The sequence below is a fragment of the Triturus cristatus genome, chromosome 7 (genome assembly GCF_964204655.1).
Source record: "Triturus cristatus chromosome 7, aTriCri1.1, whole genome shotgun sequence".
Lineage (NCBI taxonomy): Eukaryota > Metazoa > Chordata > Amphibia > Caudata > Salamandridae > Triturus > Triturus cristatus.
Genome location: NC_140590.1, coordinates 145091462 through 145118986, shown reverse-complemented (window position 1 = coordinate 145118986; position 27525 = coordinate 145091462). Strand labels below are relative to the sequence as shown.

Below are 27525 nucleotides of genomic sequence, written 5' to 3'. Positions count from 1 at the left end.
CATGCCACTGAGGAGTACTCTTGAACAGCCCTAACATACATACTCAGGTCCCTGCCACCCATTCTTCACCTACCATGAACAGATCATAAAGCATTACATTTTTCGGTACTAGGTCTCACTTGTATGCATCACCTCCTGTTAAAACTCGTCCCTGGCACAAAATACAAAAAAGAGAGTTAGAAGAAGTCCTTGAGAGTAACTCCCCTATGGATGTCTCTGACATCAATCTGGCAGCTGACAAATTTGATGACTGGATCAGGTCATCAGTAGACCAGCTGGCCCCGGAAATAACAAAGAAACTGTGAAGAAGCTAGGCGTCTGCACCTTGGTATAACTTAGATCTCAGACATTTCAATTCCGAATGTATACGACTCAAACGAATATGGAAGGTCGATTACAGTAAGGAACGCAAAGTGGCCTACAATCTAGTCCTGGGGGAATACAAGGACGCAATCAAAAAAGCTAAGACAGATTATTTAACAACAAAAATAGATGCAGCCAAAAACTCCTCTATGGAGCTTTTTAAAATGGTCACTGTCCTCTCTAAAAGGCAGTAGGATTACCAATTCACACCTCACCAAACTTTCTGTATATAAGATTGCAAACTTTTTTCAAACCAAAGTACAGTCAGTCCATAACACACTCCTTAAGACGGTACCCAATTCGACTGAAAATAATGAAAATACCATTGAACTCCTGAAGACGGTAACCAATTCAAATGAAAATAATGTTAATACCACGGAGGACAACCTAACCATCAGTAGCTTGTCCAGGTTCTCTACTCTAATGATAGAGAAAGTAATAATCTGACCAAGTCAGTTTCTTCTACTGATACATGTCTTCCTGCCATTCCAAACCTGGTCTCCGAAAAGACCAGTACACATCTAGTCCCTCTATTAAAGGAGGTTATCAGTTCTGGGTCTTTCCCCCAGTCCTGCAAAAAGGCATGCATTAGGGCTATCTTGAATAAACCCACCTTGGATCCCACCGAGATTAAATACTATTGTCCAATATCGTGTCTACCAATACTGGCTAAAATCTTAGAAAAATCAATTAACATGGAACTAACCCACTACTTAGATTGCAATAATCTCCTAGATTCCACACAACATGGCTTCAGACCTCGTCACTCCAAGGAGTCGGCCCTGATTATGGCCAAAGAGTAAATTCATAGAAAGTTGGATGGGGGGGAGAGCCGTCCTCATTCTACTTGACCTAGCAGCATTCGATACTGGTAACCATGTGGTGCTAATGCGGCGGCTGAAGGTATTAGGTATTAAAGAGAAGCATCTAATCTTATTCAGAGGATCTGTTGGGACAATCTTAAATCAGAAAACATCTGCCTCCTGTGTGGAGTACCACAAGGCTCAGCTCTATCACCAACCTTGTTCAATATCTATGTCACCCCTCTGGCCAAACTAATCAGAGAACAGAGTTTCACGCTGATCTCATATGCGGATGATACCCAGATAGTTATATTTGTCTTGTGGAGGGTTGAAGTTACAGCTGTTAGCTTCAACAATTTGTGAAGTGTATTATGGACTGGATGAATTTAAATTTCCTCAAGCTTAATACAGATAAAACAGATGTCATGGAGTTTGGGCAGAGTCCATCTATATGGAATAAATCTTGGTCGCCAACTAAGGCAGGTAACTGCCCCGTTCCATCTACTAAGGCAAGAAACATTGGAGTAATATTTGACAACCAGTTAAGCTTTGCAAGACAGATCAATCCCCTGACTTCCTCTTGCTTCTTTCTATTGAAAATTCTTCGTAAGATCTTGCCTTTCATTCCACTGGACCTCAGAAGAACGGTAATAGGATCTCTAATCCTCTCAAAAATTGACCCAGCAATGCATTGTTTTTGGGAATTGACAAGTATCAGACTGCCAAACTGCAGTCATTGCAGAATGCCACTGCACGAGTACTACTTAATATCCCTAAATATCATTCAATTTCAGCTAGCATTAGGCAGCTTCATTGGCTCTCAATCCAACAGCGTGTAGAATTTAAAGCTTTTTGTCTGGTACATAAGGCACTGTATGGTGGGGGAGCCATGGACATTCAGAAACTATTTCTCTGGTATTTCCCGCGACGGAGTCTTAGATCAGCCAATACAGGGCTAGTTCAGGTTCCCAAGACTCAAAAAGCCAGATGGGGAGGTACAGCCTATCTCACCGGACAGCCAAATTGTGGATCAAGCTGCCGATTATTATTAGGCTACAGTCCAACATGCTTCTCTTTAGGAAAATGGTCAAGACCTGCCTTTTGCCCCCTCAATAAACTTCGGTACTGAGCCTGGGCAATTGCGACATGTCACCCCTAGCACCAAGATGCCTTGTCATTAGAGCGCTTTATAAATATGATACTTATTTACTTACTTGCTTACCCACGGTGTATACAGCCTGATTAAGCATATTGGTAACTCCGTCACAAACATGACAGATATCTCTACCACCGTAATACTTAATACAGAGGACGGGCTATTTGTCATGTTTGTGATGGAGTGAGTCTTCCCTTAAACTCTAAATCTGGCCAATAGTCTTTCTTGTAATTGGGGCCATATTAATTAACTGGAAGGCAGCACATTGAAAACTTAGGTTAGACCCACTAATAATGATGTTTGGAAAGTCATGAACTTCAAAAAGTGATGTATTGCTAGCATATAAGTGCAGTCCAAGGTCTGTATACACTTGTGATCCATAGTGATATCCAAATGTGGTGACTGGATAATAAAATTAATCCACATGGTATTGTACAAGCGAGCTATAAACCGTGGTAATGATCTGATGTAAGTGCTTGCCCAGTATGGGGTTAATTTTTAGGCTCAGTGAAACAAGACCCTACAACCTAGAATAGGTGCTTGACTATGCCCGCAGTCACTAATGCTTCCCATATTATACATCATTGGAGAGGTAATCTATGTTATAAGTGGTTTATGTTCTCTTTAGATCTGCTGTCTTGTTCTTATTCACTGTGGCCCTATACATACACATTAGAGTGAAACTGTTTATTAAGTTAGGTGCATAGACGTATAGTAACTTACATTTCTTGTCGCAGGCAATCTGGCTCCTATGCCAGTAAACACAAACTCTTGTGGGGTTTTCATGTGCAATGTTAAGCACGTTAAGCTGTGGTTTGCCTCAACACAAACTGATTTCACTCAACAGACTGCTAAATGTTTGGATGTAATTTCAGACAAGATTTGCCTGGGTATAGTTCCTAATCACAACAGTAGCACCAAATGTACAAAAAATAAGAACTGTGATTTCCTAATAGCAATTTTTACCTAATCACAAGTAGAAAATTGCAATTCCTACTGTAAGACAATGTACAAACTGCAGATAGTGATTCCTAATGGGCTCACAAACAGACCTACCTAGTGAATATTAAGGAAGTAGGTGGCAATTTGCGACCCACTTGGAATTGCAGCCATCAAAGTTATGGTGGCCTGCTGTAGTCCCCAGACCACCATGTCTATGATTGCTTTTCAATAAAGCAATCTATTTTTTTAATGCAGCCTGTTTTCCTTAAAGGAAAATGGGATTTGTTTAAAAAGATTAAATGAAATGTTTACGTTTCACTTTTTGAGAGCAGGCAGTGGTCCCTCCTCTTAAAAGATATTTGTTTCAACATTTGCAAAGGGGAAGGGTTCCCGTGGAGACCTCTTCCAATTGACCATGGTCAACTGACCAATTGAGGTCAGTTGACCCTGATTGGGAGGGCATTTTTAGTGTTTAGCACATTGATGCCAATTCACTTTGGTTTTTGCCACCGTCTGTGAAGTGTACAGTCTAGTTGATGTGGGGTGATGTCCTTCAGGGACATAGAAGAGCTGGTGCACAGATGAGCCTCTTGCATGCCGATACTGTGCCTAAGGCAAGACAGTCTCCTCTCGTCTGCGCTCAGCACACGCTCAGCGTCAGCCATGCTGCCCAAATGCCATCTCAGCAGGGTCTGTCTTAAAAATACTCCCCTTCAGCGATTTAAGCTCTAAATCCTGGAGCATTATGTTCTGGTCAGTATGACCTGTCCACTTCATCTCTGCCACTGAACTTTCCTCTATGCTCCCTTAAACTGCCTGGTTTCATGTCATCTGGTAACATCTCCTGGGCTAACATCTACCAGGCTTTCCAGAATGTTAGTAGCCGCCATGCCAATATTCTTAGGATCCATGCAGCGTTAATAATGGTACGGTCCCTCCACCTTCAGAAGGGAAGTAAAGCCCAGGCTCTTTCTGAGATCAGAAGAGAGCAAGTCACCTAAAATGTCACAGAAACTACCACAATATGGTAAAACCCCTGTTGTCCTGATAAAACAATCTGTCCCTGCTTCCTATCTCCTGAAAAGACTACTGCTTACTTCTCTAGTACATGTTCAGAGCCATATAACAATCAAATCAGACAGCATCAAATCAAAAACCCAAAGTTCACGCCTATACTTTCAAGCAGCCATCATCAATGTACCAACCAAGCTGCTGCATCCTATGCAAAGAGATCTGTCCATTAACCACTGGCTCCTTGGATGATGTTAGTATAGTAGATACCTGCAGGTCCCACTCACTTCCCTCAACAGCTTTAACATTGGAAGCATTACCAATATACATTTCCCTACTCATTAACCCTATATTTCCTCCTTTGTCTGAAGGTTTAATGATTAAGTCATAATCTTCTTTCAGGCTCCTTACTGTTTCCCGCATTTCCTTCTGGGAGTCATTTATTGGTCTGCGTCTTCTCTTCCTATTCTTTAGATCCTTGATGACTAGATCATGAAATACATCTATTACATCCATTGAGGACTTAGGTATGTATCTTCAATTTCCTGGCAACCAACTTCCATATGGGAGGAGATTAATGCAGACCATCCAGGCGGATAGCTGTCCTCTTTCGCTCCCTTTTTCTTCTAGAGGTAATAACGGAGTATGTTTCTTTATTACTGTATCCAGAAGAGAACCTCTGTTAAATGCTCAAAAGTCACCAAAACCACCATATGTGACCTGAAGCAGAACTCAACGCAGATCACCTTTCCTTCGTCACACTCCTAAACTCTGTAATTCAAGTCAGGATGAGATCCCACTCTGATCACTCACATATGACACCAAAATGTTTCCCATACTGGACTCATTGCAAATACAACACCCTCTCAAACAAGCACTTCCCAGTGGTGTAACATGCTACCGGCCCGATCATGCGCCTCAGTGCCTCGCGGTGGGATATGAAGCCCTATGCACATACTGAAGTGGGCCAGGTCTCAGGCCTGGCAGTAATTAAAAACAACATTGAAAAGGGCTCCACATGGCCCTATATGTATGACCTTAACATTAATTGCAAAAAACACTGATCACTTTCTGAACAATTAATGTAAAAATTGTTACAGTAATCCATGTCAGTGATTTAGTTCCTGATTATATTTCACATGTTTTACTAAATCATGCATTCCTCAAGCGTGTTTACTATTTCCAAGAAGTTATGTTTCTGTATTTTATTTTATTTGTAGCATAATTCTCCTGAGCAGTGCATACTTTGAACTGACTCACCTCCAGGTGTTTATAAAGTACCACTGCAGTGCAATTTTCTCACAGTTCCTGTCATTGATTTAAAAAAGTGTTAAGTACATGATCATCCTTGGGCTTTAAGTGAGCCGGATCCATCGGGCTCTCATCACGGTAGTAATTCAAATGGAAATTGAAACTGGTCCATATTGGATGCTTTGTTCAGGTTTTTACCTTCACTGGTAAGAATACAGATCGAATTCCGAACAATAAATGTAAAAAAATATTAAAGTAATCCGTGTCAGTGATTTAGTTCTAGTATTTTTATTATTACATATTCTATTTAATCTTGCATTCCCTAAGAGTGTCAGCTGTTTCTCTGTTTCCAGGATGTTGCATTTATGTATGTTCATTCCTGATCATATTACTCTTGTATACTGAGTCGCCTCCAAGTGTTTATAACGAACCACAATTGAGAACTCTGGAATTGTGGCTAAAGGCAATGAGAGTTTCTTACACTGGCTGTGCCAGTGGGCCCAAAAGGCATTCAGAATTCATGTACATCCAATCCCTGGTCTCTCTGCAGACTGCCTGTGATGCTGTGCAAATGTGTGTGAAGGCGGTAAACTGTTGTCAAAATATTGACAAGGCAAAAGTAAACGATTATGCAGTGCTTACAGGGGAGTTGGTGTGCTGTGTGTTTGGGTGGTGAGGTGAAGGTGATGCGAGGTAGTGCATTCATGAGAGAGTGAAAAGGTGCTGAAGAGGAAATAGCTGGGATATAAGATATGCAGATGGACTAGATTTGGGGAGAAAGAGGGTGTACATGTCTAACAGATGGCCATGATAGAGCGTCATGTTATTCTGAAATTTGTAGGGGTGCATCATATTCACCGTTAGTCAGCACCCGCATATTAATCGATGTAAGCTAAGAAGTGTCATAGAAATGTATTGCCAGAATCGTTTAACATAGAGGTGATTAGAAATGTAATAATGCTTTTTGTGAAGAGTAACGCTGCAGACTATCGTGAATGTATTTAGTAAATGCATAATGATTAGTTTCATGTAATGCAATGTGCTAGTTAAACGCGTGCCATGTTAAAGTTATACGTGTAGGTTGCTTATTCACTTATATGAGAATAAGGAACTATTGCTTAGAGTGTGATTTAGTAGCATGTTTAACAGTGTAAAGGCCTGATCGCATATACGTTTAAAGAGAAAGGCCTGTTCATTTTCTTATGTTAGCTAATGTTGTAGGCCGAAAAATGATTTCCCTTGGTAAAGGCTTTGGGTTGCAGGGAGATGCAAAATCCTGGAGAAGTGAAATGTTTTTCGTTCCCATGTTTCTGTTGCAGGTGCAAGGATATTTAGCTCGTTAGTGAGACTAGGTCTTTGTTTTAGGAGTTAGGATGCTACGAGAAGCCAACAGGGGAGTACGTTGGAATGTGAGGATGATACTTTCAGCGGAGAAGGTGCCTGGGACCCAAGGTCAAGCTAAACGTTGTTGGATGCCATATAAGTTTTGGTGGAAAAGTACTGGAAGAAGACCTGGCTGAAGAGGTGTGCCGAAGGGCGTATTCTACGTTTTTGGGGTTTTGTATTAGGGACAGTGCCCCATGGGTTGAGCAGTTGAGGTTTAGAAGGGGAGCTAGGAAGAGCATCTTAGGTCGAGCTCTGACCAAGTGAATGCACTTCTTAGGGAGTCTTCACTTCTGACACCTTTTGACTCTCTTGCCGGGGACGGGAAAGGCTAAGTAGGGATGTCACCTTAGAGTTAGTGTAGGGATAGATTAATTCATTTCCTTTCAGACTAATGATTCCTAATGTAGACATTGGCTTAACCATTGTTTTCTTGATGCTTCTAGAGTCAGTGATTCTCTTTCTTTTGAGTCGGATGAGAATCCTACGTAGGCTTGCATTTGTATTAGTGCCCATTTATCTTCTACACCTTGTACTAAGGTGTTTGTATGTTCAGTTATTTTTGGTTGTAATAAAATCCTATACATTTTAGATTCGGAGTCAGTGGTCCTTTCCAAATGAGATCTAATTTTGGTGATTATGTTTTGATAATTATATTTCCTCCCCTCTACACTATTTAGCAGATAAAAAGATCCTGGCTTCCTGAGAGGATTCTTGGAGATAATCAGGTAGACAAGAATCCGGTCCTATCAGTCATATCAGGAAGGATTGAGACACTTTGAAGACCACCACCACTTCCACAGGACGTAGTAATAATTAACTCACAGTCTCAACATTTTTAGAATTGTAATTTTTTATAAATTAAATATTTACAATAAAATGATTGTTGTTACTCTTTTATCCTACATCAAACATTGACAAAGCCAATAGTCTTAACTGATTTTAAGTGTATGACAGAAGTGTTTACATCTGGATGAACTATGGGAACGCTCAGTGAGCCACCAAACTACTGGTCTGGGGCTCACTATGGAAATCTTATAAATATAGGGGCAGATCTACAAGAAACTAACGCAGCATGGTGCAGCAAGTTATTTTGCTGCGCTGCGCTTTGTTAATTTAAAAGCACAGGGATGTGACATATTTACAACAATATGTCGCATCTCCATGCTTCCCCCTGCGCTGGCGCACAAACTGCTGCCGTGAGCCGGCACAGGTACCCTTGCACCATGGTGCAAGGATGCCTGTGTCGTGGGGTGATTGTTTTTGTGCAGGAAGGGGCACCTTCCTGCTCAAAAACAATAAATTGAGGTGATTTCCACTTCCAATGTGTGCTGTAGAATACAGCACGCATTGAAAAATGAAAAAACGAGGAGAAATTAAAACATTTCTCCTCGTTGCACCTTGCTACGCCACCCCGAGGGTGGCGTAGTATTCTGACCCATTTCCAGATTTACGATGTCTCGTAAATCTGGAAATGCATCAATGGACATGGGTGTGTTGTGGGAACACCCACAGCAACACCCATGTCACGCCCCTAACACGCAAAGTGTCGCGTGAACAGGGGCGATATTTACAAGCACAAGTTAACCTCTTCAGCGCTGCGCGGATTCCCGCGCGGTGCTGAAAGTTCTGAGCGCGGGCGGGGCCATGACGGAACGGTTCCGTCATAAGCACAGCCCAACCGACGTGCATGACGGAACCGTTCCGTCATCGGCGTTGAAGAGGTTAAGTCACGCAATGTGACTTTACCTGTGCTTTTAAATATCACTCTACAGGCTGCACCACTGGTGCGTCACGGCACGTGATGCACCGGCGGTGCAAGGAGCTTGTAAATCCACCCCATAGTTTACATGTTTAAACCACACCCTTAATTATATAGGCTACACACAGTTTAGAGACCCTGCACGGTTTTCATCCCACTAAGAGCACTGCCTATACAAATGCACTTTCAAATAAAATAACAAGCTTCACCTTTCTCTTCACTCATAGGCTGAAGAAAACTGAGAAACAACACTACAGAGCTGCACTAGGACACCAAAATACTGGCGGGACAATGAACTTTTGCTCGCTAAATGTTTTATAAGTGTGTAAAAAGTAACCCAGTAGTTAGAAGCGTTCTGATTGGCTGGGCAGCTCCCACACTTCTAATCTAGATGATTATACAATTTAACACATCCTATTATTTCAATCTCTCGGTAATGTCAACATTCATTTCAAGTAATTAAAGATGAAAGACTCACAACTAATGGACAATCTAATGGATTTAGACGATGATTTGTCACCGGGGTAATTAGCTGAACACAAAAAGTCCTCCATATGGTGCTCTGCGGCGGGGGTGTAAGTCAACAGCAACACAGTCTTCCATCTCCCACCCGAGAGGTCTTCGTGGTAAACGCTGACACTCCTATGAATCTTGTCCCATGCCAGGGTAGGTGGGTGGGCGGGGCAGGTGTGCTCCACAGAGCAGGTGATTGTTACTGGGACCCCTTCAGTCATTGTGTGAGGGTAGGTCACCGTTGGCTGCGTTGGGGTACCTGCACAAAACACAAACGGACACGTTTGACCATTTTCCCGATGAAGGATCTCCCTATGAAAGTGTATGATGGCCATTTGTAATGCATTTTTTTTATATCAGGATGCAGAGTATTTTGATCAAATGGGGCAAAGTGTATTTGAGATGACTTCACACACAGCTTGATTTTTCTGTAATTGGCATGTCTGAGCAGCAGATTTCTTGCACTAAGCACTGATTAGGGCATAATTAGCAATGTCTAGTTGTTTATCTTTCCTCGTGAAAATGTACCTCTTGGGCCGTAGGCTCAAAAGAGCACACCCTTCACCTCTTCTCATCAGCCTCTATGCACAGCTGGCGGCCTTCAGACATAACATGCTCTTAACATCCATGTTTCCAGTACTCCACTACTAGTTCCTGTAGGGCACAGCCTTTGCAGTGGTCATTCACCTCAACCCTTGTACCTACAGGGGACATCCCTTTGAGATCAGTGGCCACAGGGCGTGGCCTTCAGCCACACAAAGTGTCAATTCACCTGTATTCCACACTTGTTGACCATGACATATGGCCATGCTCTCTGGGTATTGAATGTAGGACGTGGCCTTCAGTGAAGCTCTGCTCCCCGTGTCGCACAATAGTCTGCAGAGGACCGAACCTCGATGCACTATGTAATTTTCACTGTGCACAACCTTCGGCCATGCTCAGCATGGACTGGGAGCAAAGACTATCTTTCTACCGGGCATTTTACCCCAACCTCAGTGCCAGGCAGGCAAATCATGCCACCACACCAAGCAGTTGCTGGGCACATCAATGTGCACAGAACATGGCCTTAGGACTCGGGACATATGGCTGTGTCTACCAAGTGATAAACGCACGACAGGGCTTTAGGCCAATCCTTTGACTTGTATTTCTACAGGAGTACTAACTGGGCTTAGTCCCTGGCTGGAAGTACTGCTTTCTAATGTATGCAGTAGAATATAAAACCTTAGGGACTGCCCTGTAGCTTCCTCCACCTTGAGTAAATTATCCCATCAAAGAACTGCACAAATGAGGGTTTTGGAAAAGGTTATGAAGGTTATTCCGGCAACTGTGTGTAACAGGTAGTTTACAGGTTTGCCCCAGGGAGATGACTCAGTAGGCTGAAAGTCTATTGCATATATCTATGTGTAGCCTGCATTCACATTCTCAGTCGCATAAAACTGTTGAATGTCTCACTGCATCTGCTGCATGAAATTTTATGTAAGCAGCAGGTCACACTCAAATACCAACAAAACAGCTCAGTGGGTTGAGTGAGTGCTTCAGCAACCTGTGTGTAAGCTGAACGTCGCAGGTTCTAGTTACTGTACTAGCTTTCTGCTCACTCAACAGGGTGAATGTGTATCAATCTACATTTTTACACTACACTACATTACAACTGAAAGGTTTCTCAATAGGAAATAGCTATTTACAAGGCCGTCGGCCAAATAGTGCATTATCTCTGCTATTTACCAAAGGTCCGGCAAATAGTACATTGTCTTTGCTAGTTAGTCATCCAGAGCATAAATAGGAGAGATGAAGTACAATTTGGCCAGCAGGTAGATAAACAGTGTGAAACAGGTGTTTATTTAGCCAGCCGTCAAGTAAAAAGTGACTCCAGGCAAAGGTAGGGTGGTGACTATCTTGTAATGGGGCTACAACATGCATAAAGCATTTGAAAGTAAGTGCATATACAAATGTACAATATTTTACAAAAAGGTAAGAGCATGGATTAAGCTATGCTATTTATAGACGAAAAAGATGGAAATCAATTTTAAAACAATCCCTTGTGTTATTTAACCCCTTCGCTGCTAGGCCGCCCCCCCCCCCCCCTGTGCTAAACCTTTTTTTGGCTATTTTGGGTAGTGCGCGCTCAGGCCCCTGTAACTTTTTGACCACATAAGGTATCCACGCCAAATTTGTGTCCTTTTCTTCCAACATCATGGGGATTGTAAAGGTACCCAGGGTTTGTGGATTCCCCTGGTCGGGTCAGAGAAATTAGCCAAAATACAGCTACAGTTTGGGTTTTTTGGGGAAAATGGGAAAAAAGGGTTGCAAATGAAAGTGTCTGGGTTTTTCCCTGTAAATATTATCAAAACAGTGTTTGTGGGGCTGAAATCACAATTTTCCCAGCTTTTAGGGAATTACAGACTTTTGTCAGAAAACCAAAATTTTTTACACAGTTTTGGCATTTTTCTGGGACATAGCCTATTTCTGCTATTTTTTGTGCTTTCAACCTCCTTCCAGTTAATGGTAGAAATGGGTATGAAAGCAATAATGGATGCTAGAATGCTATGCATTTTATAAAAGAAGACAACATTCTGAATTCAGCAAGGGGTCATTTGTGTAGATCATTCAAGGTTTCTTTATAGAAACTAACATTTAAATATAGGAAAAATTGATATTTAGTTGCAAGAAACAGCCTTTTGTGTCAACGTTTTCACCTGTAACTTCTTCTAATTATGATAGCTCTTTGAAATAAATATACAGTTAGATCCGCTGGACCTTTCTAGTTGTGGGGGTATATAGGACTTGTAGGTTCACCAAGAATCCGACAAACCCAGAGTCAAAAACTGAGCAGCAATTTGCAATGGCTTTTTATTATGTACCGGGTATATAGCAATTATTGTGGGAAAATGTATACATGGAAAAACGGTATGAAAGACACCTATGTATTTCTGAAATGGGAACAAATTATAGAGTTTAGAAACAGTAGATATTTGCACATTTTCGAAATTGGAAATACTCATACTAGCTTGAGAATTATCGGTCATTTTTCAAAATGACTTCTTTTTTACACAATGTCTTTCATTTGGAAGGCAGAAATGCATCGAAAGTCAATAGGTAATAACAGTTGCTTTACAAATCTGAATTACCCTACGTCTCCCGATAAAAATGGTACCTCACTTGTGTGGGTAGGCATAGTGCCCACGACAGGAAATGGCTCAAAACCCAACGTGAACACACCACATTTTCACAATAAAAAAATTACCCTTTTTTTGCAAAGTGCCTAGCTGTAGTTTTTGAACCCCAGCTCTGCCGGCACCTAGGGAAACCTAGCAAACCTATACATTTTTTAAGACTAGACATCCTGGCAAATCCAGGATGGGGTGACTTGACTGCCTCCCACCAGGTTCTGTTGCCCAGAATCACTTGCAAACTTTAAAAATTGTCAAATAAAACACATTTTGCCCACATTTCTGTGGTGGAAAGTTGTGGAATCTGCGTTATCCACAAATTTCCACCCACCCCGCATTCCCCAAAGTCTTCCAAGAAAAATGGTACCTCACTTGTATGGGTCGGCCTAGTGCCGGCGACAGGAACGGCACAAAACACAATGTGGACACACCTCAATTTCGCAGTGAAAAATTACCCTTTTTTGGCAAAGTGAACAGCTGTAGTTTTTTAACCATAGCTCTGCCGGCTCCTAGGGAAGCCTGGCAAACCTATGCATTTTTTTAAACTAGACTCCCAGGGGAATCCAGGATGGGGTGACTTGACTGCCTCCCATCTGGTTCTGTTACCCAGAATCCCTTGCAAACCTAAACAATTGTCCCAAAAAACATATTTTGCCCACATTTCTGTGGTGGAAAGTTCTGGAATCTTGGTGGATCCACAAATTTCGACCCACCCGACGTTCCCCAGAGTCTTCCGAGAAAAATGGTACCTCACTTGTGTGAGTCGGCCTAGTGCCCACGACAGGAAACGGCGCAAAAGGCAACGTGGACACACCTCAATTTCGTAGTGAAAAATGACCCTATTTTGGCAAAGTGCCTAGCTGTAGTTTTTTAATCATAGCTCTGCCGGCACCTAGGAAAGCCTAGCAAACCTATACATTTTTGAAAACTAGACAACCAGGGGAATCTAGGATGGAATAACTTGACTGCATCCCACCAGGTTCTGTTACCCAGAATCCCTTGCAAACCTTACAAATTGTAAAATAAAACACATTTTGCCCACATTTCTGTGGTGGAAAGTTCTGGAATCTGTGTGATCCACAAATTTCCACCCACCCCGCGTTCCCCAAAGTCTTCCAAGAAAAATGGTACCTCACTTGTATGGGTCGGCCTAGTGCCGGCGACAGGAAACGGCACAAAACACAACGTAGACATACCTCAATTTCGCAGTGAAAAATGACCATTTTTTGGCAAAGTGAACAGCTGTAGTTTTTGAACCATAGCTCTGCCGGCACCTAGGGAAGCCTAGCAAACCTATACATTTTTTTAAACTACACTCCCAGGGGAATCCAGGATGGGGTTACTTGACCGCCTCCCACCTGGTTCTGTTACCCAGAATCCCTTGCAAACCTAAACAATTGTCCCCAAAAATATATTTTGCCCACATTTCTGTGGTGGAAAGTTCTGGAATCTTCGTGGATCCACAAATTTCCCCCCACCCCGCGTTCCCCAGAGTCTTCTGAGAAAAATGGTACCTCACTTGTATGGGTTGGCCTAGTGCTGGCGACAGGAAACGGCACAAAACACAACGTGGACACACCTCAGTTTTGCATTGAAAAATGACCCTTTTTTGGCAAAGTGCCTAGCTGAAGTTTTTGAACCATAGCACTGCCGGCACCTATGGAAGCCTAGCAAACCTATACATTTTTGAAAACTAGACACCCAGGGGAATCTCGGATGGGGTCACTTGACTGCCTCCCACCAGGTTCTGTTACCCAGAATCCCTAGCAAACTTAAAAAATTGTCAAAAAAACATATTTTGCCCACATTTCTGTGGTGGAAAGTTCTGGAATCTGTGTGATCCACAAATTTCTACCCACCCCACGTTCCCCAGAGTCTTCCGAGAAAAATGGTACCTCACTTGTATGGGTCGGCCTAGTGCCGGCGACAGGAAACGGCACAAAACACAACGTGGACATACCTCAATTTCGCAGTGAAAAATGACCCTTTTTTGGCAAAGTGAACAGCTGTAGTTTTTTAACCATAGCTCTGCCGGCACCTAGGGAAGCCTAGCAAACCTATACATTTTTTTAAACTACACTCCCAGGGGAATCCAGGATGGGGTTACTTGACCGCCTCCCACCTGGTTATGTTACCCAGAATCCCTTGCAAACCTAAACAATTGTCCCCAAATATATATTTTGCCCACATTTCTGTGGTGGAAAGTTCTGGAATCTTCGTGGATCCACAAATTTCCACCCACTCCGCGTTCCCCAGAGTCTTCCGAGAAAAATGGTACCTCACTTGTGTGAGTCCGCCTAGTGCCCGCGACAGGAAACGGCGCAAAAGGCAACGTGGACACACCTCAATTTCGCAGTGAAAAATGACCCTATTTTGGCAAAGTGCCTAGCTGTAGTTTTTGAATCATAGCTCTGCCGGCACCTAGGGAAGCCTAGCAAACCTATGTATTTTTTTAAACTAGACTCCCAGGGGAATCCAGGATGGGGTTTTTTGACCGCCTCCCACCTGGTTCTGTTACCCAGAATCCCTTGCAAACCTAAACAATTGTCCAAAAAAACATATTTTGCCCACATTTCTGTGGTGGAAAGTTCTGGATTCTTCGTGGATCCACAAATTTCCACCCACCCCGCCTTCCCCAGAGTCTTCCGAGAAAAATGGTACCTCACTTGTGTGAGTCGGCCTAGTGCCCGCGACAGGAAACGGCGCAAAAGGCAACGTGGACACACCTCAATTTCGCAGTGAAAAATGACCCTATTTTGGCAAAATGCCTAGCTGTAGTTTTTGAACCATAGCTCTGCCGGCACCTATGGAAGCCTAGCAAACCTATACATTTTTCTAAACTAGACTCCCAGGGGAATCCAGGATGGGGTGACTTAACTGCCTCCCACCAGGTTCTGTTACCCAGAATCTCTTGCAAACGTAAACAATTGTAAAAAAAAACCACATTTTGCCCACATTTCTGTAGTGGAAAGTTCTGGAATGTGCGTGGATCCACAAATTTTCCCCCACCCAACATTCCCAAAAGTCTTCCAAGAAAAATGGTACCTCACTTGTGTGGGACAGCCTAGTGCTCACGACAGGAAACGGCGCAAAACTCAAAATGGACACACCTCAGTTTTGCAGTGAAAAATGACCCTTTTTTGGCAAAGTGCCTAGCTGTAGTTTTTGAACCATAGCACTGCCGGCACCTATGGAAGCCTAGCAAACCTATACATTTTTGAAAACTAGACACCCAGGGGAATCTCGGATGGGGTCACTTGACTGCCTCCCACCAGGTTCTGTTACCCAGAATCCCTAGCAAACTTAAAAAATTGTCAAAAAAACATATTTTGCCCACATTTCTGTGGTGGAAAGTTCTGGAATCTTCGTGGATCCACAAATTTCCACCCACCCCATGTTACCCAGAGTCTTCCGAGAAAAATGGTACCTCACTTGTATGGGTCGGCCTAGTGCCGGCGACAGGAAACGGCACAAAACACAACGTGGACATACCTCAATTTCGCAGTGAAAAATGGCCCTTTTTTGGCAAAGTGAACAGCTGTAGTTTTTGAACCATAGCTCTGCCGGCACCTAGGGAAGCCTAGCAAACCTATACATTTTTTTAAACTACACTCCCAGGGGAATCCAGGATGGGGTTACTTGACAGCCTCCCACCTGGTTATGTTACCCAGAATCCCTTGCAAACCTAAACAATTGTCCCCAAATATATATTTTGCCCACATTTCTGTGGTGGAAAGTTCTGGAATCTTCGTGGATCCACAAATTTCCACCCACCCCGCGTTCCCCAGAGTCTTCCGAGAAAAATGGTACCTCACTTGTGTGAGTCCGCCTAGTGCCCGCAACAGGAAACGGCGCAAAAGGCAACGTGGACACACCTCAATTTCGCAGTGAAAAATGACCCTATTTTGGCAAAGTGCCTAGCTGTAGTTTTTGAATCATAGCTCTGCCGGCACCTAAGAAAGCCTAGCAAACCTATACATTTTTGAAAACTAGACAACCAGGGGAATCTAGGATGGGGTAACTTGACTGCATCCCACCAGGTTCTGTTACCCAGAATCCCTTGCAAACTTTAAAAATTGTCAAATAAAACACATTTTGCCCACATTTCTGTGGTGGAAAGTTCTGGAATCTGTGTGATCCACAAATTTCCACCCACCCCGCGTTCCCCAAAGTCTTCCAAGAAAAATGGTACCTCACTTGTATGAGTCGGTCTAGTGCCGGCGACAGGAAACGGCACAAAACACTTCATGGACATGCCTCAATTTCGCAGTAAAAAAATGACCCTTTTTTGGCAAAGTGAACAGCTGTAGTTTTTGAACCATAGCTCTGCCGGCACCTAGGGAAGCCTAGCAAACCTATACATTTTTTTAAACTAGACTCCCAGGGGAATCCAGGATGGGGTTTTTTGACCGCCTCCCACCTGGTTCTGTTACCCAGAATCCCTTGCAAACCTAAACAATTGTCCAAAAAAACATATTTTGCCCACATTTCTGTGGTGGAAAGTTCTGGACTCTTCGTGGATCCACAAATTTCCACCCACCCCGCCTTCCCCAGAGTCTTCCGAGAAAAATGGTACCTCACTTGTGTGAGTCGGCCTAGTGCCCGCGACAGGAAACGGCGCAAAAGGCAACGTGGACACACCTCAATTTCGCAGTGAAAAATGACCCTATTTTGGCAAAATGCCTACCTGTAGTTTTTGAATCATAGCTCTCCGGCACCTAGGAAAGCCTAGCAAACCTATACATTTTTGAAAACTAGACAACCAGGGGAATCTAGGATGAGGTAACTTGACTGCCTCCCACCAGGTTCTGTTACCCAGTATCCCTTGCAAACTTTAAAAATTGTCAAATAAAACACATTTTGCCCACATTTCTGTGGTGGAAAGTTCTGGAATCTGTGTGATCCACAAATTTCCACCCACCCCGCGTTCCCCAAAGTCTTCCAAGAAAAATGGTACCTCACTTGTATGAGTCGGTCTAGTGCCGGCGACAGGAAACGGCACAAAACACAACATGGACATACCTCAATTTCGCAGTGAAAAATGACCCTTTTTTGGCAAAGTGAACAGCTGTAGTTTTTGAACCATAGCTCTGCCGGCACCTAGGGAAGCCTAGCAAACCTATACATTTTTTTAAACTAGACTCCCAGGGGAATCCAGGATGGGGTTTTTTGACCGCCTCCCACCTGGTTCTGTGACCCAGAATCCCTTGCAAACCTAAACAATTGTCCAAAAAACATATTTTGCCCACATTTCTGTGGTGGAAAGTTCTGGATTCTTCGTGGATCCACAAATTTCCACCCACCCCGCCTTCCACAGAGTCTTCCGAGAAAAATGGTACCTCACTTGTGTGAGTCGGCCTAGTGCCCGCGACAGGAAACGGCGCAAAAGGCAACGTGGACACAACTCAATTTCGCAGTGAAAAATGACCCTATTTTGGCAAAATGCCTAGCTGTAGTTTTTGAATCATAGCTCTGCCGGCACCTAGGAAAGCCTAGCAAACCTATACATTTTTGAAAACTAGACAACCAGGGGAATCTAGGATGAGGTAACTTGACTGCCTCCCACCAGGTTATGTTACCCAGTATCCCTTGCAAACTTTAAAAATTGTCAAATAAAACACATTTTACCCACATTTCTGTGGTGGAAAGTTCTGGAATCTGTGTGATCTACAAATTTCCACCCACCCCGCGTTCCCTAAAGTCTTCCAAGAAAAATGGTACCTCACTTGTATGGGTCGGCCTAGTGCCGGCGACAGGAAACGGCACAAAACACAACGTGGACATACCTCAATTTCGCAGTGAAAAATGACCATTTTTTGGAAAAGTGGACAGCTGTAGTTTTTGAACCATAGCTCTGCCGGCACCTAGGGAAGCCTAGCAAACCTATACATTTTGTTAAACTAGACCCCCAGGGGAAACCAGGATGGGGTTACTTGACAGCCTCCCACCTGGTTCTGTTGCCCAGAATCCCTTGCAAACCTAAACAATTGTCCAAAAAAACATATTTTGCCCACATTTCTGTGGTGGAAAGTTCTGGATTCTTCGTGGATCCACAAATTTCCACCCACCCCGCCTTCCCCAGAGTCTTCCGAGAAAAATGGTACCTCACTTGTGTGAGTCGGCCTAGTGCCCGCGACAGGAAACGGCGCAAAAGGCAACGTGGACACAACTCAATTTCGCAGTGAAAAATGACCCTATTTTGGCAAAATGCATAGCTGTAGTTTTTGAATCATAGCTCTGCCGGCACCTAGGAAAGCCTAGCAAACCTATACATTTTTGAAAACTAGACAACCAGGGGAATCTAGGATGAGGTAACTTGACTGCCTCCCACCAGGTTATGTTACCCAGTATCCCTTGCAAACTTTAAAAATTGTCAAATAAAACACATTTTGCCCACATTTCTGTGGTGGAAAGTTCTGGAATCTGTGTGATCTACAAATTTCCACCCACCCCGCGTTCCCTAAAGTCTTCCAAGAAAAATGGTACCTCACTTGTATGGGTCGGCCTAGTGCCGGCGACAGGAAACGGCACAAAACACAACGTGGACATACCTCAATTTCGCAGTGAAAAATGACCATTTTTTGGCAAAGTGGACAGCTGTAGTTTTTGAACCATAGCTCTGCCGGCACCTAGGGAAGCCTAGCAAACCTATACATTTTGTTAAACTAGACCCCCAGGGGAAACCAGGATGGGGTTACTTGACAGCCTCCCACCTGGTTCTGTTGCCCAGAATCCCTTGCAAACCTAAACAATTGTCCAAAAAAACATATTTTGCCCACATTTCTGTGGTGGAAAGTTCTGGAATCTTCGTGGATCCACAAATTTCCACCCACCCCGCCTTCCCCAGAGTCTTCCGAGAAAAATGGTACCTCACTTGTGTGAGTCGGCCTAGTGCCCGCGACAGGAAACGGCGCAAAAGGCAACGTGGACACAACTCAATTTCGCAGTGAAAAATGACCCTATTTTGGCAAAATGCCTAGCTGTAGTTTTTGAATCATAGCTCTGCCGGCACCTAGGAAAGCCTAGCAAACCTATACATTTTTGAAAACTAGACAACCAGGGGAATCTATGATGAGGTAACTTGACTGCCTCCCACCAGGTTCTGTTACCCAGTATCCCTTGCAAACTTTAAAAAATGTCAAATAAAACACATTTTGCCCACATTTCTGTGGTGGAAAGTTCTGGAATCTGTGTGATCCACAAATTTCCACCCACCCCGCGTTCCCCAAAGTCTTCCAAGAAAAATGGTACCTCACTTGTATGGGTCGGCCTAGTGCCGGCGACAGGAAACGGCACAAAACACAACGTGGACATACCTCAATTTCGCAGTGAAAAATGACCATTTTTTGGCAAAGTGGACAGCTGTAGTTTTTGAACCATAGCTCTGCCGGCACCTAGGGAAGCCTAGCAAACCTATACATTTTTTTAAACTAGACCCCCAGGGGAAACCAGGATGGGGTTACTTGACAGCCTCCCACCTGGTTCTGTTGCCCAGAATCCCTTGCAAACCTAAACAATTGTCCAAAAAAACATATTTTGCCCACATTTCTGTGGTGGAAAGTTCTGGAATCTTCGTGGATCCACAAATTTCCACCCACCCCGCGTTCCCCAGAGTCTTCCAAGAAAAATGGTACCTCACTTGTGTGAGTCGGCCTAGTGCCCGCGACAGGAAACGGCGCAAAAGGCAACGTGGACACACCTCAATTTCGCAGTGAAAAATGACTCTTTTTTGGCAAAATGCCTAGCTGTAGTTTTTGAACCATAGCTCTGCCGGCACCTATGGAAGCCTAGCAAACCTATACATTTTTTTAAACTAGACTCCCACGGGAATCCAGGATGGGTTAAATTGACTGCCTCCCACCAGGTTCTGTTACCCAGAATCCCTCGCAAACCTAAAAAATGGTCAAAAAAACACATTTTGCCCACATTTCTGTGGTGGAAAGTTCTGGAATCTGCGTGGATCCACAAATTTCCACCCACCCCGCGTTCCCCAAAGTCTTCCAAGAAAAATGGTACCTCACTTGTATGGGTTGTCCTAGTGCTGGCGACAGGAAACGGCACAAAACACAACGTGGACACACCTCAATTTCGCAGTGAAAAATGACCCTTTTTTGGCAAAATGCCCAGCTGTAGTTTTTGAACCATAGCTCTGCCGGCACCTATGGAAGCCTAGCAAACCTATACATTTTTCTAAACTAGACTCCCAGGGGAATCCAGGATGGGGTGACTTGACTGCCTCCCACCAGGTTCTGTTACCCAGAATCCCTTGCAAACCTAAACAATTGTAAAAAAAAACCACATTCTGCCCACATTTCTGTAGTGGAAAGTTCTGGAATGTGCGTGGATCCACAAATTTTCACCCACCCAACATTCCCCAAAGTCTTCCAAGAAAAATGGTACTGCACTTGTGTAGGACAGCCTAGTGCTCACGACAGGAAACGGCGCAAAACTCAACATGGACACACCTCAGTTTTGCAGTGAAAAATGACCCTTTTTTGGCAAAGTGCCTAGCTGTAGTTTTTGAACCATAGCACTGCCGGCACCTATGGAAGCCTAGCAAACCTATACATTTTTGAAAACTAGACACCCAGGGGAATCTCGGATGGGGTCACTTGACTGCCTCCCACCAGGTTCTGTTACCCAGAATCCCTAGCAAACTTAAAAAATTGTCAAAAAAACATATTTTGCCCACATTTCTGTGGTGGAAAGTTCTGGAATCCTCGTGGATCTACAAATTTCCACCCACCCCACCTTCCCCAGAGTCTTCCGAGAAAAATGGTACCTCACTTGTATGGGTCGGCCTAGTGCCGGCGACAGGAAACGGCACAAAACACAACGTGGACCTACCTCAATTTCGCAGTGAAAAATGACCCTTTTTTGGCAAAGTGAACAGCTGTAGTTTTTGAACCATAGCTCTGCCGGCACCTAGGGAAGCCTAGCAAACCTATACATTTTTTTAAACTACACTCCCAGGGGAATCCAGGATGGGGTTACTTGACCGCCTCCCACCTGGTTCTGTTACCCAGAATCCCTTGCAAACCTAAACAATTGTCCCCAAAAATATATTTTGCCCACATTTCTGTGGTGGAAAGTTCTGGAATCTTCGTGGATCCACAAATTTCCCCCCACCCCGCGTTCCCCAGAGTCTTCCGAGAAAAATGTTACCTCACTTGTGTGAGTCGGCCTAGTGCCCGCGACAGGAAACGGCGCAAAAGGCAACGTAGACACACCTCAATTTCGCAGCGAAAAATGACCCTATTTTGGCAAAGTGGCTAGCTGTAGTTTTTGAATCATAGCCCTGCCGGCACCTAGGAAAGCCTAGCAAACCTATACATTTTTGAAAACTAGACAACCAGGGGAATCTAGGATGGGGTAACTTGGCTGCATCCCACCAGGTTCTGTTACCCAGAATCCCTTGCAAACTTTAAAAATTGTCAAATAGAACACATTTTGCCCACATTTTTGTGGTGGAAAGTTCTGGAATCTGTGTGATCCACAAATTTCCACCCCCCCCGCGTTCCCCAAAGTCTTCCAAGAAAAATGGTACCTCACTTGTATGGGTCGGCCTAGTGCCGGCGACAGGAAACGGCACAAAACACAACATGGACATACCTCAATTCGCAGTGAAAAATGACCCTTTTTTGGCAAAGTGAACAGCTGTAGTTTTTGAACCATAGCTCTGCCGGCACCTAGGGAAGCCTAGCAAACCTATACATTTTTTTAAACTAGACTCCCAGGGGAATACAGGATGGGGTTTTTTGACCGCCTCCCACCTGGTTCTGTTACCCAGAATCCCTTGCAAACTTAAACAATTGTCCAAAAAAACGTATTTTGCCCACATTTCTGTGGTGGAAAGTTCTGGATTCTTCGTGGAGCCACAAATTTCCACCCACCCCGCGTTCCCCAGAGTCTTCCGAGAAAAATGGTACCTCACTTGTGTGAGTCGGCCTAGTGCCCGCGACAGGAAACGGCGCAAAAAGCAACGTGGACACACCTCAATTTTGCAGTGAAAAATGATCCTATTTTGGCAAAATGCCTAGCTGTAGTTTTTGAATCATAGCTCTGCCGGCACCTAGGAAAGCCTAGCAAACCTATACATTTTTGAAAACTAGACAACCAGGGGAATCTAGGATGAGGTAACTTGACTGCCTCCCACCAGGTTCTGTTACCCAGTATCCCTTGCAAACAATTGTCAAATAAAACACATTTTGCCCACATTTCTGTGGTGGAAAGTTCTGGAATCTGTGTGATCCACAAATTTCCACCCACCCCGCGTTCCCCAAAGTCTTCCAAGAAAAATGGTACCTCACTTGTGTGGGTCGGCCTAGTGCCGGCGACAGGAAACGGCACAAAACACAACGTGGACATACCTCAATTTCGCAGTGAAAAATGACCATTTTTTAGCAAAGTGGACAGCTGTAGTTTTTGAACCCTAGCTCTGCCGGCACCTAGGGAAGCCTAGCAAACCTATACATTTTTTTAAACTAGACTCCCAGGGGAATACAGGATGGGGTTTTTTTGATCGCCTCCCACCTAGTTCTGTTACCCAGAATCCCTTGCAAACCTAAACAATTGTCCAAAAAAACATATTTTGCCCACATTTCTGTGGTGGAAAGTTCTGGATTCTTCGTGGATCCACAAATTTCCATCCACCCCGCGTTCCCCAGAGTCTTCCGAGAAAAATGGTACCTCACTTGTGTGAGTCGGGCTAGTGCCCGCGACAGGAAACGGCGCAAAAAGCAACGTGGACACACCTCAATTTTGCAGTGAAAAATGACCCTATTTTGGCAAAATGCCTAGCTGTAGTTTTTTAATCATAGCTCTGCCGGCACCTAGGAAAGCCTAGCAAACCTATACATTTTTGAAAACTAGACAACCAGGGGAATCTAGGGTGAGGTAACTTGACTGCCTCCCACCAGGTTCTGTTACCCAGTATCCCTTGCAAACTTTAAAAATTGTCAAATAAAACACATTTTGCCCACATTTCTGTGGTGGAAAGTTCTGGAATCTGTGTGATATACAAATTTCCACCCACCCCGCGTTCCCCAAAGTCTTCCAAGAAAAATGGTACCTCACTTGTATGGGTCGGCCTAGTGCCGGCGACAGGAAACGGCACAAAACACAACGTGGACATACCTCAATTTCGCAGTGAAAAATTACCATTTTTTGGCAAAGTGGACAGCTGTAGTTTTTGAACCATAGCTCTGCCGGCACCTAGGGAAGCCTAGCAAACCTATACATTTTTTTAAACTAGACCCCCAGGGGAAACCAGGATGGGGTTACTTGACAGCCTCCCACCTGGTTCTGTTGCCCAGAATCCCTTGCAAACCTAAACAATTGTCCAAAAAAACATATTTTGCCCACATTTCTGTGGTGGAAAGTTCTGGAATCCGCGTGGATCAACAAATTTCCACCCACCCCGCGTTCCCCAAAGTCTTCCAAGAAAAATGGTACCTCACTTGTATGGGTTGGCCTAGTGCTGGCGACAGGAAACGGCACAAAACACAACGTGGACACACCTCAATTTCGCAGTGAAAAATGACCCTTTTTTGGCAAAATGCCTAGCTGTAGTTTTTGAACCATAGCTCTGCCGGCACCTATGGAAGCCTAGCAAACCTATACATTTTTCTAAACTAGACTCCCAGGGGAATCCAGGATGGGGTGACTTGACTGCCTCCCACCAGGTTCTGTTACCCAGAATCCCTTGCAAACCTAAACAATTGTAAAAAAAACACATTTTGCCCACATTTCTGTAGTGGAAAGTTCTGGAATGTGCGTGGATCCACAAATTTTCACCCACTCAACATTCCCCAAAGTCTTCCAAGAAAAATGGTACCTCACTTGTGTGGGTCAGCCTAGTGCTCACAACAGGAAACGGCGCAAAACTCAACATGGACACACCTCAGTTTTGCAGTGAAAAATGACCCTTTTTTGGCAAAGTGCCTAGCTGTAGTTTTTGAACCATAGCACTGCCGGCACCTATGGAAGCCTAGCAAACCTATACATTTTTGAAAACTAGACACCCAGGGGAATCTCGGATGGGGTCACTTGACTGCCTCCCACCAGGTTCTGTTACCCAGATTTCCTAGCAAACTTAAAAAATTGTCAAAAAAACATATTTTGCCCACATTTCTGTGGTGGAAAGTTCTGGAATCTGCGTGGATCCACAAATTTCCACCCACCCCGCGTTCCCCAGAGTCTTCCGAGAAAAATGGTACCTCACTTGTGTGAGTCCGCCTAGTGCCCGCAACAGGAAACGGCGCAAAAGGCAACGTGGACACACCTCAATTTCGCAGTGAAAAATGGCCCTTTTTTGGCAAAATGAACAGCTGTAGTTTTTGAACCATAGCTCTGCCGGCACCTAGGGAAGCCTAGCAAACCTATACATTTTTTTAAACTACACTCCCAGGGGAATCCAGGATGGGGTTACTTGACCGCCTCCCACCTGGTTCTGTTACCCAGAATCCCTTGCAAACCTAAACAATTGTCCCCAAAAATATATTTTGGCAACATTTCTGTGGTGAAAAGTTCTGGAATCTTCGTGGATCCACAAATTTCCCCCCACCCCGCGTTCCCCAGAGTCTTCCGAGAAAAATGGTACCTCACTTGTGTGAGTCGGCCTAGTGCCCGCGACAGGAAACGGCGCAAAAAGCAACGTGGACACACCTCAATTTTGCAGTGAAAAATGACCCTATTTTGGCAAAATGCCTAGCTGTAGTTTTTGAATCATAGCTCTGCCGGCACCTAGGAAAGCCTAGCAAACCTATACATTTTTGAAAACTAGACAACCAGGGGAATCTAGGATGAGGTAACTTGACTGCCTCCCACCAGGTTCTGTTACCCAGTATCCCTTGCAAACAATTGTCAAATAAAACACATTTTGCCCACATTTCTGTGGTGGAAAGTTCTGGAATCTGTGTGATCCACAAATTTCCACCCACCCCGCGTTCCCCAAAGTCTTCCAAGAAAAATGGTACCTCACTTGTGTGGGTCGGCCTAGTGCCGGCGACAGGAAACGGCACAAAACACAACGTGGACATACCTCAATTTCGCAGTGAAAAATGACCATTTTTTGGCAAAGTGGACAGCTGTAGTTTTTGAACCCTAGCTCTGCCGGCACCTAGGGAAGCCTAGCAAACCTATACATTTTTTTAAACTAGACTCCCAGGGGAATACAGGATGGGGTTTTTTGAACGCCTCCCACCTGGTTCTGTTACCCAGAATCCCTTGCAAACCTAAACAATTGTCCAAAAAAACATATTTTGCCCACATTTCTGTGGTGGAAAGTTCTGGATTCTTCGTGGATCCACAAATTTCCATCCACCCCGCGTTCCCCAGAGTCTTCCGAGAAAAATGGTACCTCACTTGTGTGAGTCGGGCTAGTGCCCGCGACAGGAAACGGCGCAAAAAGCAACGTGGACACACCTCAATTTTGCAGTGAAAAATGACCCTATTTTGGCAAAATGCCTAGCTGTAGTTTTTTAATCATAGCTCTGCCGGCACCTAGGAAAGCCTAGCAAACCTATACATTTTTGAAAACTAGACAACCAGGGGAATCTAGGGTGAGGTAACTTGACTGCCTCCCACCAGGTTCTGTTACCCAGTATCCCTTGCAAACTTTAAAAATTGTCAAATAAAACACATTTTGCCCACATTTCTGTGGTGGAAAGTTCTGGAATCTGTGTGATATACAAATTTCCACCCACCCCGCGTTCCCCAAAGTCTTCCAAGAAAAATGGTACCTCACTTGTATGGGTCGGCCTAGTGCCGGCGACAGGAAACGGCACAAAACACAACGTGGACATACCTCAATTTCGCAGTGAAAAATTACCATTTTTTGGCAAAGTGGACAGCTGTAGTTTTTGAACCATAGCTCTGCCGGCACCTAGGGAAGCCTAGCAAACCTATACATTTTTTTAAACTAGACCCCCAGGGGAAACCAGGATGGGGTTACTTGACAGCCTCCCACCTGGTTCTGTTGCCCAGAATCCCTTGCAAACCTAAACAATTGTCCAAAAAAACATATTTTGCCCACATTTCTGTGGTGGAAAGTTCTGGAATCCGCGTGGATCAACAAATTTCCACCCACCCCGCGTTCCCCAAAGTCTTCCAAGAAAAATGGTACCTCACTTGTATGGGTTGGCCTAGTGCTGGCGACAGGAAACGGCACAAAACACAACGTGGACACACCTCAATTTCGCAGTGAAAAATGACCCTTTTTTGGCAAAATGCCTAGCTGTAGTTTTTGAACCATAGCTCTGCCGGCACCTATGGAAGCCTAGCAAACCTATACATTTTTCTAAACTAGACTCCCAGGGGAATCCAGGATGGGGTGACTTGACTGCCTCCCACCAGGTTCTGTTACCCAGAATCCCTTGCAAACCTAAACAATTGTAAAAAAAACACATTTTGCCCACATTTCTGTAGTGGAAAGTTCTGGAATGTGCGTGGATCCACAAATTTTCACCCACTCAACATTCCCCAAAGTCTTCCAAGAAAAATGGTACCTCACTTGTGTGGGTCAGCCTAGTGCTCACAACAGGAAACGGCGCAAAACTCAACATGGACACACCTCAGTTTTGCAGTGAAAAATGACCCTTTTTTGGCAAAGTGCCTAGCTGTAGTTTTTGAACCATAGCACTGCCGGCACCTATGGAAGCCTAGCAAACCTATACATTTTTGAAAACTAGACACCCAGGGGAATCTCGGATGGGGTCACTTGACTGCCTCCCACCAGGTTCTGTTACCCAGATTTCCTAGCAAACTTAAAAAATTGTCAAAAAAACATATTTTGCCCACATTTCTGTGGTGGAAAGTTCTGGAATCTGCGTGGATCCACAAATTTCCCCCCACCCCGCGTTCCCCAGAGTCTTCCGAGAAAAATGGTACCTCACTTGTGTGAGTCCGCCTAGTGCCCGCAACAGGAAACGGCGCAAAAGGCAACGTGGACACACCTCAATTTCGCAGTGAAAAATGGCCCTTTTTTGGCAAAATGAACAGCTGTAGTTTTTGAACCATAGCTCTGCCGGCACCTAGGGAAGCCTAGCAAACCTATACATTTTTTTAAACTACACTCCCAGGGGAATCCAGGATGGGGTTACTTGACCGCCTCCCACCTGGTTCTGTTACCCAGAATCCCTTGCAAACCTAAACAATTGTCCCCAAAAATAT

At 44.2% G+C, this 27525-nt stretch overlaps 1 protein-coding gene across 5 annotated transcripts in view; it reads right to left on the bottom strand.

Annotated features, from left to right (window-relative positions):
• LOC146809062 (B-cell receptor CD22-like) overlaps positions 1 to 27525 on the bottom strand; it is a 426891-nt gene that overhangs the window by 150444 nt on the left and 248922 nt on the right. For 4 of the 5 annotated variants that reach the window (XM_085615864.1, XM_085615868.1, XM_085615867.1 and 1 more), the window contains one exon: positions 9150 to 9443. The exons of the other annotated variant lie outside the window; for it this stretch is intronic. In XM_085615864.1, the coding sequence (XP_085471990.1) occupies positions 9150 to 9443 (294 nt within the window). The remainder of the gene's footprint in view (positions 1 to 9149; positions 9444 to 27525) is intronic. 5 annotated transcript variants of the gene reach the window in all.